The sequence below is a fragment of the Pelecanus crispus genome, chromosome 18 (genome assembly GCF_030463565.1).
Source record: "Pelecanus crispus isolate bPelCri1 chromosome 18, bPelCri1.pri, whole genome shotgun sequence".
NCBI classification, from domain to species: domain Eukaryota; kingdom Metazoa; phylum Chordata; class Aves; order Pelecaniformes; family Pelecanidae; genus Pelecanus; species Pelecanus crispus.
The window spans coordinates 6500823-6513143 of record NC_134660.1 but is presented as its reverse complement, the minus strand read 5'-3'; the positions used below and the strand labels follow the sequence as shown (position 1 = coordinate 6513143).

Below are 12321 nucleotides of genomic sequence, written 5' to 3'. Positions count from 1 at the left end.
CAGAGCTCTTGCTGCCCAGCGTAGGAAATGTGGGAAAAAACCAAGACTCCTACCCCCCGCTGCTGCTGCCAGAGGTGCCAGTGGAAGCGTGAAATCGCCCCGGAGAGCCGGCAGCTTCCCAAAACCCAGGCGGGGCCAGGGCTGCTGCAGGCACGGGTGCTGAGCCCCGGCTCAGTGCCCCAGCCCGAGCCCCAGGGGTGTGTGGGGGGCCCCAGGAGAACGGCGCCAGGGTCCGGGCAGCCCCTGCGCAGTCGTGGTGCTGGGACACCCTTCTCCCTCAGCACCTACCCCCGCCTCCCCTCCCAGCGCAGCCCCGCGCGCCGGCGGCTGCATGACCCCCCCAAACACCGCAGCATCCGAGGCCGGGGAGAGGAGCCAGCCCTGGGGACGAGCACAGCTCGCCCGCTGCCCGGCAAGGCCCCGGGGAACAGGCGAAGGGAAACGAGGTGTGAATAAACGACGACAGGAGAGCAACAGTCAGCCCTCGGGAATACTGCTGCTGGGCAAGGGGAAACCGAGGACGCGGGACCGGTCGGAAGCCCCTGCGCCGCACCACCACGACGCTAACCATGACGTTCATTCAGAGAGGAGCCCACTTCTTGGCCAACCAGTTTTATTATTCAAGTCCAAAGATAAAGCAGGCAGATACTCACACTCGCAGCAGCTAGTTAAACAGGCGGCGTGACCCTTTGATCAGAGCGGTGCTGAAAGCGGGCGATGGGGACAGGTACCGTCAGCAGCTCAGGAGCCCGCACGGCAGCCAGAGCACGAAGCAGCGCAGGGGCGAGGCACGCCGGTCCCTCCCGCACCCCTGAACACGCTGCAGGTCCTCCTTCCCGCTCTGTTGACAGAAATGAGTGCTCTCCTCTCCAGAGGCGGGTGACGCCGTCACGGAAGCAGCTGGGAACAGCAGGCAACGAGCCCTCCGGGGGCGAGAGAAGCGTTCAGCCCCCGCAGGCAGCTCCCGACCGCAGCTGTGCCCGGTGAGAGTGACCGGCCCGAAAACCCAGCGCATCCAACTCGCTTCCAGCCGCTCGGCGCCGAGCCTGCAGTAAAGCATTCGCCCTGGCAACCGCCGCAGAAGTAACAGTCGATGTTCACCCACACGAAACGTCAGGGAGCACCATTTCCCAGCTACCGGCATAGTCTTAAAACAGCATAAGGACTCGACCGATTTGCTGCCGCTCTGGCCGACGCTCAAATCAGCGCGGCGTTTCCCTTACCAAAAGCCCGTGGGTGATGCAGTCTCGTAGATGCAACTCATACATATTTCATACCGTTTCTCTTGCTGCAGAACAGCACTTACCCTCGCTGAGGTCAGCGCCAAACCCTGCTCTCAGCCCAGCCAGAACGGAGACGTAGCGTTGTTCTTGGCAGCATAAATGCACGTATTTGCAAATACATTTTTCAAGGCTAGTGTAAATAAATTCACGTTCGCCCTGCAGCAGCATGTCCTTAATTGCACGTCAGAAAGGGGCTCTGCTCTGCTCTCACATCGTAACCCGCTCCCGCTGCGGATCAAGGCTGGCAGGAGGACGCAGCCAGCGTGGAAGCCCTCTCCTACGTCTTTGTTTTGCTTTGATTGAAGTGGTTAGAAGTAAAAAATCGATCGATTTAAAACACGGACATAATCACTTCACCGTTCTTTGGTACGGACATTGGCCACAATAACCGACTGGGACATCTGACACCACAAGCACATGGCACACTTCGAGTTTCAGAGGTGCTTGAAATTTCTTCTTTTGCTATGTGAAGGAAAAAAAAAAAAAAAAAAAAAAAATGCTTCCAAAGAACCACTCGCCAGCCATGTGCCCAGAATTTCTGCTGCTTTTTAAACACACACCATATTTGTAATTAATTTTATCCCTTGAGAGTCCAACGGGAAAACCCCGGCTATCGCTTCCGCTCGCCTTTTTGTGTCCTTTTCTTCTCCTTCTCCTTCCGCTCCTGCTTGGCCAGCTTATCCTTCTCTCGCTGGAGTTTATCTTGCTCTTTTTTCTTCTGGAACTCATCTCGCAGCAGCTCCCGTTCCAGCTTCCTGGCATTCAAGACATCCTCCACGTTTGTGTTTCGGAACAATGCTGGCAGCGTGTTAAGGGCAGACAACAACGCTCTGCTGTTTTGGAGCTCAAAGCTAGACACTGGCTTTATTCTACCTCCCCCTTCACCTGCCGACTCCCACTTCGGCTTCCTTGCCAAGCAGGTAAGGAATTTGGGAATGGGAAAAGAGAAATGGAGAAAGTAAAAGGAACATCTCTTTGTTTTTCCAAATAGGGAAGTCACATAGAGTAAATGCACACTCCCTAGAACAGGATTTCTCAGAGAAAAACCAAGTTGCCTACAGGTTCTTAAGACTGCTACGTAAAATAATTTGTAAAACCTCTACAAACCTAAGAGAAAGAAAAGCAATACCTATGGGACAGCTTCCTCCGGTGGATTCACTACGGCTGTGTGTACGACACGTATGTTTTTACATGCACATACGCATACGTGTGTGAACACAGTAGCCGCAGGCACCGTGATTATGGCTGGCACCCCCAGGGCCGGGAGCCGGCAGCCAGCGGGTGCGAGGCGTTCCCTCCAGCTCCCGACGGTCCCAGCTCCCGGGATGGGAACGGTGCCGCACCGCGCTGCCCGGGGCAGCTCTGCCCGTCCCGCCAGCCCGGGGGAAGGCCGCAGGCACGGGAGCGGGCGAGGCAGCGCACGCCAGGGATCCCCACGGTCTCGCGTCCCCTCCTGCAGCGGCTAGCGGCAAGCGCTTGGGAAGGGCATCAGAAAGAGCGAGTGGGTGTCTCCTCCACTGCCTCTTCCTCCTAACCATCGGTAACGTAGGGACAAGAACAATTTGGGTTTTGCTTTGTAATTATGTGATGAAAACCAACTCCCATCTTAAACCTGCCAGCTGGTGAGCTCAAGGAATGTCCCAAACCACTGTGTTGAGAAAAACATGGGGTCATTGGTCCTTGTTCACCATTAAAGTTCAGCTGCACCGCAGCCTCATGAGTTTCACGGTAGTTTTGTTTCTGTTGCACTTTTAGTAATTCCTGACATGATTTACCTCTCTGGACACCAGTTAACATTAAGCTGATGTTCTGGGAGAATTATCCCTACTCATAGCATGTTCTGTGAAGCTTCAGAGAGGGTGGAAGAGGGAAGGAAGGAACGGAGGACAGAAAAGAGAATGACAGGACAAGTCTCGGCTGCGCACACAGGGCAGGGAGCAGACAGACCTCCAGCTTTCATTACGAGCCAGGTCAGGCTACGTGAAAAGAAAAATGAATCACCAAACTTAAAAGGTGGCCCTAAAGAAATGGGGAGTATCAACACGGATAAGAAAGGACGGGGAAACTCACTGTGGAAGCTGCCTTCCTTCCAAAAGCCTGGGTCACCAAGAAGTCAAAGGATACATTTTTCTGATCCGATATTTACTGCTGTCGCAATCGATCCATCCTGTTCATCCTCACCAGTGAGAGAATTAAGGAAATATGGGCATCAGCAATGAACTTGTGCCTCTATACAGCCACACTTAGCTCAGAACCTGTCAAATAACAATTTCACCAAGCCGCGAGGAAGAAGCTGAACACTCGTGCAGAGAAAGACCAGGTACGCACAAAACCCCACGTTCAGCTCCCTCCTGCTGCTCGAGTGCCAGGCACCATTCCCTCCTCTTCAACTTCACTCTTCAAGGAAGAACTCGTTCTTCAGCACTATGAAGAGTTAACTTTAAACGCTCCCACTCTACACATACTCTCTCTAAAAAGGATCTTTTCAGGCGATTTCTCGTCAGAAAGCAAGAGATAAATTCAATACGTTAACTACCGTGCACGGAGTCACCGGGAGGCGATGCATTCCTCTGCAACACACCCAGACGGGGCAAACCTTACCCAGCCCAGCACGTGTTGGTGGGGAGCGTGGAAATGGCAGAGAACATCCTCGAAAGAGCATCTGCTCGTGGCACTCCACAAGCTAGGAGCTTCCATGAAAATTATTTATCATGGAGAATGAAGACTGAAAAATTTCCCCAATTCTCCCCACTAGACATGGCAAAGCGGGAAAGGTGGTGTTTTAGGAGTTTTTTAATAAACACTGGCCTTCAAAGCACTGAGTCCGACCGGGTCAGGCAAAGGATATTCCTCCTCGTCCGTCACGTTGGCATACTGGGCCAGGAGGGCAGCTTTCCTTTGCTTCTCTTCCTGGGAGACCTCCTTTGGCTTCACCACAATCCTGGCCTGCTTCTCCATCATGCTGGCGATGGCTTGGATCTCATCTGGGAAGGAGCCATCAAGAGCATCAGTCAGTCCCTGCAGGCACGGCAGCAAGTCCCAGCTGACAGACGCCACACGCCGCCGCTTCCGCCCACTGCAGTCCCCAAAAGGCACCGTCCCACCGCCACAGGCGCGTCCTGTCTGCAGGGAGGCAGCTGTCGCCGGGGACAAACTCGCCGAGCTAAAGGGAGAAGTCTCACCCCAAAATATTCCCCACCCGCCCCCACGAGCCTTCTCACAAGGTCACTGGTGGTGCTGTCACCGCACAGAGCGCGGCGAGCCGGCCGTTTGGGGGAATTCAGTCTGGGAGAGCCGGGGCTGCTGAAGGGCCAGCGCGGGCACGGCTCAGGCCAGCGCAGCGTCTGATGCTGCGGTGTGCCAGCGGCTTCTCCTCGCGAGGAGGAATTCCCCCGTACTGCGCGCAGCCACGATCAGACGCTATTTTTCCTGGAGCGAGGGAAGTCTCACAATGAAACTTTGAAATCAGTAAGACCCTTGCTAACGAAAACCCATTTTACTGCAAATTGCATTCTCTTCTGGTTAAAAGCGGCTAAATATGTTTATTTAACTACGTACTTAAAACCACATCAAATAGAAATTCTGAAAACCCCCAGTGACTGATCAGTTTAATACTCCTCCTTTTCTACCTACCTAGGGAAACGAATGGCTGATTAATTTAACATTGAAGTTCTGCTGCCCTTTTCTTAAAATGACATTTGGATTTTGACACCAAACGTTTTTTAGTTTGTTATAACTTATCCTCAGGATTCTGTTATTCTGTTCTAGGATACTGTTATAGTCAGTAGATACTGACTTCATTGGGGATTTATCCTTTTATGAACCACAGTGAAATAATTAAATCCTTGCACTTCTAACAACCTAGACACATACTGCTGCCTTCTTTCTGTGACAAGTAAGAAAAATCCCTGCGGGTTACCAATGGTATAAGCAGGAGTCCAGCAGCAGCTCCAGCAATTCCAATCACGTGTCCCCAAAAGAGGGACTTATTTTATTTAATGCACAGAATAGCGTAACTTTTCCCTGTCCCCAGCCAAAGGCAAGGTCAGGCCAAGGACAGACTTCAGTGAATGTTCAGGGAAAGCCACTGAACTGCTGCGTCATTCAGCCGCCCCAGCTATAAAGAGGAGGTGAGTGATATTCGTGAAACGGTGAGGTTTGGACAAGAAAAGCGCTATATAAACGCAGGCCTCACGATAAGGGCTCAGTATTTCTAGAATGACATCAGCCAGTGACAATATTCTGTTTGCAACCAGAAGCAACAACAAAAAAAAAAAAAAAATCAAAGCAAACAAAAAGCAGGATTTAGCCAGAAGGGATGTTACGTTGTCACGGGCTACGGTTGGGTCCGTGCGGTCGGAAGATCACTAACTGATCCGTGCGGTATGCTTAAACCAGCAAAATCTTTCCAGCGTCTGACTTCATTGTGCTCCAGAGCTCTGCTCAATGACCAGAACAAGCCTCCCCCGGTGAACAAGACCAAGACGGAGGCCTTCGCTCCCAAGCCAGCAGCTGAAGACGAGGGACGAATTCAGAGAGGGTACAAAGAAACGGTGGGACTGTATACGTGACTGGGAAAGGAGCAGCGTTAGTATAGCAGCAGCCTCACAGAGCTTCTCCCCCTACAAGCATTTATGGAAAAAAAAAAAGGACAGTTTTAAGAGAAGATGTTGAAAGAGGAAAATAAGGATGCCTTCCTGATGGGTACTGGGGTGAGCAGCAGCAGAAGGGACAGCGCAGCTCTCCATAGGTGCAGTTGTAGCTGTCTAAAAACACCTGCTTTCCCAGCTAGCATAAACTGAAGTAGCACAGGTATTTTATACCATAACTGCATCTACCATCAGAGTGCTAGCTGCCATTGCTACACTGTTAGCATTGAACAGAGAGAAAGCCCTAGGTGGTTTGTGAAAGGAAATAGAAAAAATCCTACGGGGGGGGGGGGGGGGGGGGGGGGGGGAAGAGCTTTTCCTCTGCAGGATTATGATCCCAAAGAGCAGCAGAATGCTAGGGATGGCCAAAAGTGAAACTACTCATCCTCATCTCATATTTCAAGCCAAAACAGTAAATAAGCAGCAATGGCAATGAGAAGCAAGTCAGATCTGCAAACATATTAACAGCGTTGGTTTTAACTCCTAACAGGACAAACACACGTTTCTCATCTTGGTAAGGCCCTGCAAATCACTCATACCACAAGGAAAGGCACACCGAGCAGCGACACTACCTTCTTTTTTCTCTTTGGCGTCAACAATCTGAGATTCAGACCACTTCTCGACTACTTCCCTGCAAACATCGTTTAAGAGATCTTCTTCCTAGTAAGGGAAAAGAGACTTCTCAGTCTTGGAACAAAGTTGGTCTGCTTTAAACAAGCATGAATCAGATATGAAAAGTACCAGCTGCAAAGAATCTGAACACCCGGCAATAAGCTCAAGTGATACAGCTTTTCACACAAAATCTGCTCATTAAATGCACACACAGGACACTTGTTAACCTGGGACGATCCGAGTCATGCGATGCACTTACTTCTTGACACAGGTCAGGACTAGAGAATGCCTTGACCCGCCAGGCAAACACGAGGCGTCAAGGCTGCCATCCAACAGCTCTGCACCGCGCCAGGCAATGCTGCGTCACGGCAGCAGTTCACTTTTTCACACGATACGGCTCTAACAACACACGCCGGGTTCACAGCGGCTGGCTCTCTGGGTGCAACAGCCTTACCAACACCGAAGGCAGGCAATCGGGGTGTCTTCCCTCTAGAAATCTACTGCCCAGAATCGTCTCTCTTCTTGAGCAAGGCTGCGGAGATGCTACCTCCAAGCCAATCTTGCTAAAGCGAATAAATTAGACTGGATAAAACACAGGTCAGGGCCAGTACCGAGCCGAAACCACTTTGGTGGTACTGACAGACCATCTCCTCCCACCCGCAGGGATATTCTTGTCCCCCTTGACCTGCCTGGAGCATTAAACATGATCTACGTGGCTAGCGCGTGGAACGCGTTCACACTGGTGTTGGTTACTGAGGAAGACTAAGCTGCAGGGAGAAAGGAAATGCACCCACCCAGCAACAGGACGCTATTCCCATCACCAGATCCTTCACTTGTGGAGCTCCACCGTGACTTGCTCTCTCCCCAGTGCCTACGTACAGCTTCTCAGGGGACTGATCAACACTGTAATTCAAGTTCCAGCGGTAGAGAGCTGACACGCTACTCTACCACATCTCGGCACACGCGGTTACAGCATTTCTGCAAGAATCGCCCAATATGCGAGTTCAGGTTACAGAAGCTGAATCCAGGCAAGAAATACCATCCTGATAAAAAAGAAAAGTGCTCTGAAGAGTTACAGCCAGGAGCACTTCACTGGGAAGACGTACGTGTACAACGGGCAGGAAGTTTCAATATTATTTATTTACTTTGCTCATGAACACTAAATCGGGTTTGCCCCCAGCTTAGGACAAACCAGCAGCAGAGAGGCAGAGGGGCTTGAGGAGAGCGGATGTCAAACGGAAACTCGCTGGCCAGGGGCACCTGAGGAACAAGCCAGCTGGGACTGAGACAGCCCCTTCCCCTGCACCTTGGCGGGGCCGGCTGGTGCGCTGCAGCTGCTAACGCTCAGGCCAGATCCGGGCACTGCCTGCAAATCCTTGCGGGCGCCCTGCTCTCCTGGGGCAGCAGCGCTGCCCTCCAGCAGGCACAAATCGGGCAGCAAAGCAATGGGGACCTCTTACTAGAGCTGTTCTGCCAGCCCTGACCATCGCCTACCCTGCCTATGCCAAAAGCTAGCTCTGAGAGGCAGAAAACCTGATAAACTCTGCCTAGAAATGAATTTCTTAGGTAGGTGTGTAGGAACCAGGCCTCTGCCATCTGCCGCTTTCCCCACCTTTCACAGCCAGGCGGGCAGTAATTGGCATTTCAAAGACGAGCACACCAGACCCCTGCGCACAGACTTCCCACCAAAAGGACACCAAATTCACAATCCTCATCTTGAAAACTTGGGTGCTAGGTACCTAGCACCTTTGAGTTCCAGGACAGACAGACGCTGAAAATGTTACCCATGCAGCAGAGCAAAGCTCACCTGCACAGGGAACAGCAGAAAAAGTTGAGTTCTCCACAACTGTGGGAGAGACGAGGAGATAAAACCATACACAAAAATGCCCCCACCTTTTGCTCCAATACAAATAAAGAGCAACTCAGACTAAAGTCCTCCCAGCCCGAGACTACAACAGCTAAGCACAAAATTCTGCCTGTAGCAGGCAGATGGCAGGAGAACCGACACGCAGCGATGCCATCACACAAAGCGGCCGAGCATGGAGATCACAAGCGTAGCTCAGGGCCGCACACGCAACAGAACAAGGTCCCCGGGTTGAGGAGGGGACACTACAAGGGCAAACACGGGGGATATTCGAGGCTGTGATTAAGGAGCTGATCTGCAAACAGAGAAACAGCAGAAGGACGAAGGGTTTGCAATTCCCACTGATATCAGACTCCATTTTAAGAAGTCAACATGCCTTTAACGAGAGCAGATCCAGAGGACAGGATGATGCCTAATCTGCTAAGATCAACTATAAGAAGGGGTGGTTTAGGTCTGGAAGAACCCACTGACCGCACTCCCACCGGGAGATGACACCAACTTCCTCACAGGAACGCAGGCTGGATGAGCAGGCCAGCAACGAGGATGATGTGCACAGAAACACCATTTCAAGTGCCAGTGAGAGGGACTCTGCCAGCCCTCAGACACGCAGTAAATCGTGAAAAAATAACGAAAATTGGCACGGTTCAAGGACATGGAAGACATGAAGGTTTTTAAGTGCCAGAAACACTCATGGTAAAAGGATCCTTCTCAGTGGAGAGGCTCCCCTGAGTGCGGGGAATACCGGCCCGCTGGAATCAAGGCTGGCAAAACAATAAACAACTTTATCTTAAGCCAGGAGAGAAGGCTGGGAGACACATACTCCCTGGGCACCTGGTTTCAGTGTGCAGGAGGAAGAAAATGAGGCAAGTGATGATAAAGGAATGGCAGCAAGTGGGAAGGAAAATAAACAGCATAAGACTAACAACGACGGCAGAGACCTGCGCAACCTTCCAATGAGGGTCTCAGCAATAAGAAACAAATTGTGTATTTGTGTATCGGTGGAAGCAGGCCTATGAGGGGCGAAGAACACAAAAGTGAGACGTCCTCGCGATCCCAGAAATGATGAAAAAACAGCCTTGGAGCTGGAGAAGGGAAGAAACAAAAGACCAAGATGACAGCGCGTGAACAGACACAAATGAAGCAACAGAAAAGAAACATGATGGGGCAGCCTGGGCAAAACCCAGCTGCTGGAGAAGGCAGCAAAGAGAAGTTCTGCCACGCAGCGCGGGCCGTTTGCCGCAGCACCCTTCCGTCTCACTGCGGTCTGGATGGAGACCTCTAGCAGAGCACTGAGCGCTGTGCCGCTGGGACACTCGCTTCTCGCGTCTAAGAGCAAACTGCTCACCGTGGTGGAGTGCAGGGAGCCGAGGATGCCACAACCAAATACCTTCATCCAGTATTCCCCAAACAAACAAGAAATGGTGCTGTTTAGAGGTTAGTAAATACAGAGAAAAATTAACTACGGAAAATACAAGTGATCTGGAATCTGTCTGGTTTAAAGAGAAGAACTGAACAGAAACAGATCTCGGTTCTAAATTTCTTGATTTGAAATGGTTACATCTGAATAAACTCGGGGAACCAATGCACGCCATTGTCAGGACTGAGGAACCACGGACATGAGTGCAAAGGTCGCCTGAAATTTATTCTTGTGAGGGCTGTAAAAAACGAACAAACAAAAATGACCTGGAATTTGTGAATACAACAAAGAGAAGAGACTTGGCAAGGCAGGCCCCAAATTACCCAAATGAAACATTCTTTCAAAAGTCAAGACAGAAATAAGCATAGAGTCTACGAAAAGAAAAAAAAATGCAGCAACTAAAAGAAAAGTAAAAGTATGAGAGTTCAAGAGACAAAAAGGTTTTACAAGAATTGCAGAAACAAACATCAAACTGAGTTCGAAACTGCAAATGAAGCAAAAGTCACAAACAAGAAAATGAAGAGAAGTTCCGGGGCTGTGGTGCAGGATAAAGACAGCCCAGAACTCGATGAATATGAAAACCCCGCACTGGTTCTCAAACCGTGCGGCAGCACACGAGAACGGTAACTCAGCACTAAAGAGAAAAGGGGAAATATCAGAACCCACCGCAGGGCAAGGGACGGCCACCGCGCTACGTACCTCCAGAGCTCAGAAAGAGCACGCCCAGCAAACCGCGAGGCCCACCCCAGGCTTGCGAGTCATCAGGTCAGATGCAAGGATCAGACACGGGCTCTGCCTTTGGTGATGAAATGAAGCAAGTCTGGTAATTACAGGCAAGTTAATTAACCTCAGCTATTTTAGAATAGCATTTTCCAAAGACATTTTGCTCTGCCCCTAACGTAGCAGGATGCACTGTTTGCTTCTCCTATTATTTCAGGCACAAAACTACACTGGCACAGTTACGTTTCTTTTAGAAACCGCCTTACTGCAGGTGCCCCGGGGTGGGGAAGGGATGCTGGAGGCAGTGAGGAGGTGCTCTGTCTTTTAGGAAAACCGATTTAAAACAGCATGCAGTCAGTGAACAGAAGGAATTACGTGATATAGTTACCTATGATAACAAAAAGCTGATTGGAACGACCAAGACCCTCTGGGTTTTGTGCTCCTGTACAGACATTTTGGGAGGAAACCAGCGATAGCCATTGAGCAGACTGTTACTCAACAGCAGCATGCGCTCGCTATTTAATGTTTTACACTAGAAAACATCCATTTATGCAACATCCTGAGATACAGATACTGTAAAAATCTTACAGCCCCCAAAGGAGATGAATACTGAAGAGAAATTCTTTTTCTGCACTCTCCTAACTCTCTCCCAGAAATCTGGGGGGGAGAGGCAAGCGCCGCCCAGCCCCGGGAGCTCCAGCCTCCGGCCACGCTCAGCTGGGGACAGGCAGGGTCTGACAAGCTGGGAGCCCCACTCCAGCTCCAGCCTGACCCAAGGGCCCGACTCCTGGCAGGCAACACCGTGCTGTGAGGAACAAGATCTGCTGAAGGAGCAACGACCAACTAACGCAGCTATCGTTTAGCTGTTCTAAAGGATTTGTTGTTAAAAATCACCTCTTAAGCCGCACTTGGGCGCTACCAGGAAGCCACCCAGCTCGCAGGATAAACCCCCTCTCCTCCACACAAGTAAAAAGCGACCCTTTTCTTCCCCCACGCAAACAGCCACGCTCCGCAGTGGCTGCCCAGGTTTCCAACCAGCCTCAAAACTGGCACCAAAAAAAACCACCCCAACAAATTAAAAAAAAAAAAGTCCAAACAAACCCCCAAACACCCGGAGGACGCAGAAACACCCCGGAGGTGTGGGGACCCCCCGGGGAAGGCGGTGACCCACCCCAGGGCTCCAGGGGAGCGATGCCCGCCTGCCCCCGCCGCTCCCCACGCCAGGCCCCCACGGAGCCTGCGGGCCCAGCGAAGCCGCGGCCGCCCATCGCCTCCGGGCGCTGCGGGGGAGCCCCGGGGGGGAGACACGAAGCTCGGGGGCGCGGAGCGGGCGGCGATACCCGCCGGCAGCAGCCCCGCGCCGCGGGGGCTCGGCCCGCCCGGCCCGGCCCTCACCAGGCAGGCGGCCAGGACGCCGCGCAGCGCCTCCAGCCGCTCCTCGTCGCTCTCCTCCTCGCGGAGCAGCCCCTGGATGTAGGCGCCGTAGACGGCGCGGTCGAGGCCCAGCGCCTCCAGCCGCGCCGCCAGCCAGGCCGCGAAGCCGCCCGCCGCCTCCCCGCCGGGCGCCGCCATCTTGGAGCCGCGCCGCCGCCACCGCGCATGCGCAGGCGGCGGGGTGAGGGAGGGAGGGAGGGGCGCGACGGCGGCCGCGCAGGACAAACTTGCGGCGGCGCCGGCGGGAGCGCGGCGGCGGTCGAGGGCTCGGCCCGCCCGTGCCCGCGGCCAGGGAGCGGCGGTGCCCGGCGGGGCGGCTCGCCGGTGCCCGCGGCCGCGCCC

General features: G+C 52.6%; 1 protein-coding gene across 2 annotated transcripts; it reads right to left on the bottom strand.

The window, feature by feature from the left end:
* Positions 1-997: 997 nt before the first annotated feature.
* Positions 998-12117, bottom strand: CCDC43 (coiled-coil domain containing 43). 2 transcript variants are annotated; one of them, XR_012831739.1, is made up of 6 exons: positions 11941-12117; positions 6505-6592; positions 4132-4267; positions 3408-3466; positions 1844-2081; positions 998-1745 (listed from the first exon to the last, which is right to left on the bottom strand). XR_012831739.1 is itself a non-coding variant. In XM_075722826.1 (5 exons), exons 1-5 carry the CDS (start codon positions 12115-12117, stop codon positions 1894-1896), a joined length of 648 nt encoding a protein of 215 aa, XP_075578941.1. In that variant the 3' UTR covers positions 998-1893. The 2 variants fall into 2 exon arrangements, 1 of the variants encoding a protein (XP_075578941.1); XM_075722826.1 differs by having other exon boundaries at positions 998-2081.
* Between the last annotated feature and the right edge of the window lie 204 nt (positions 12118-12321).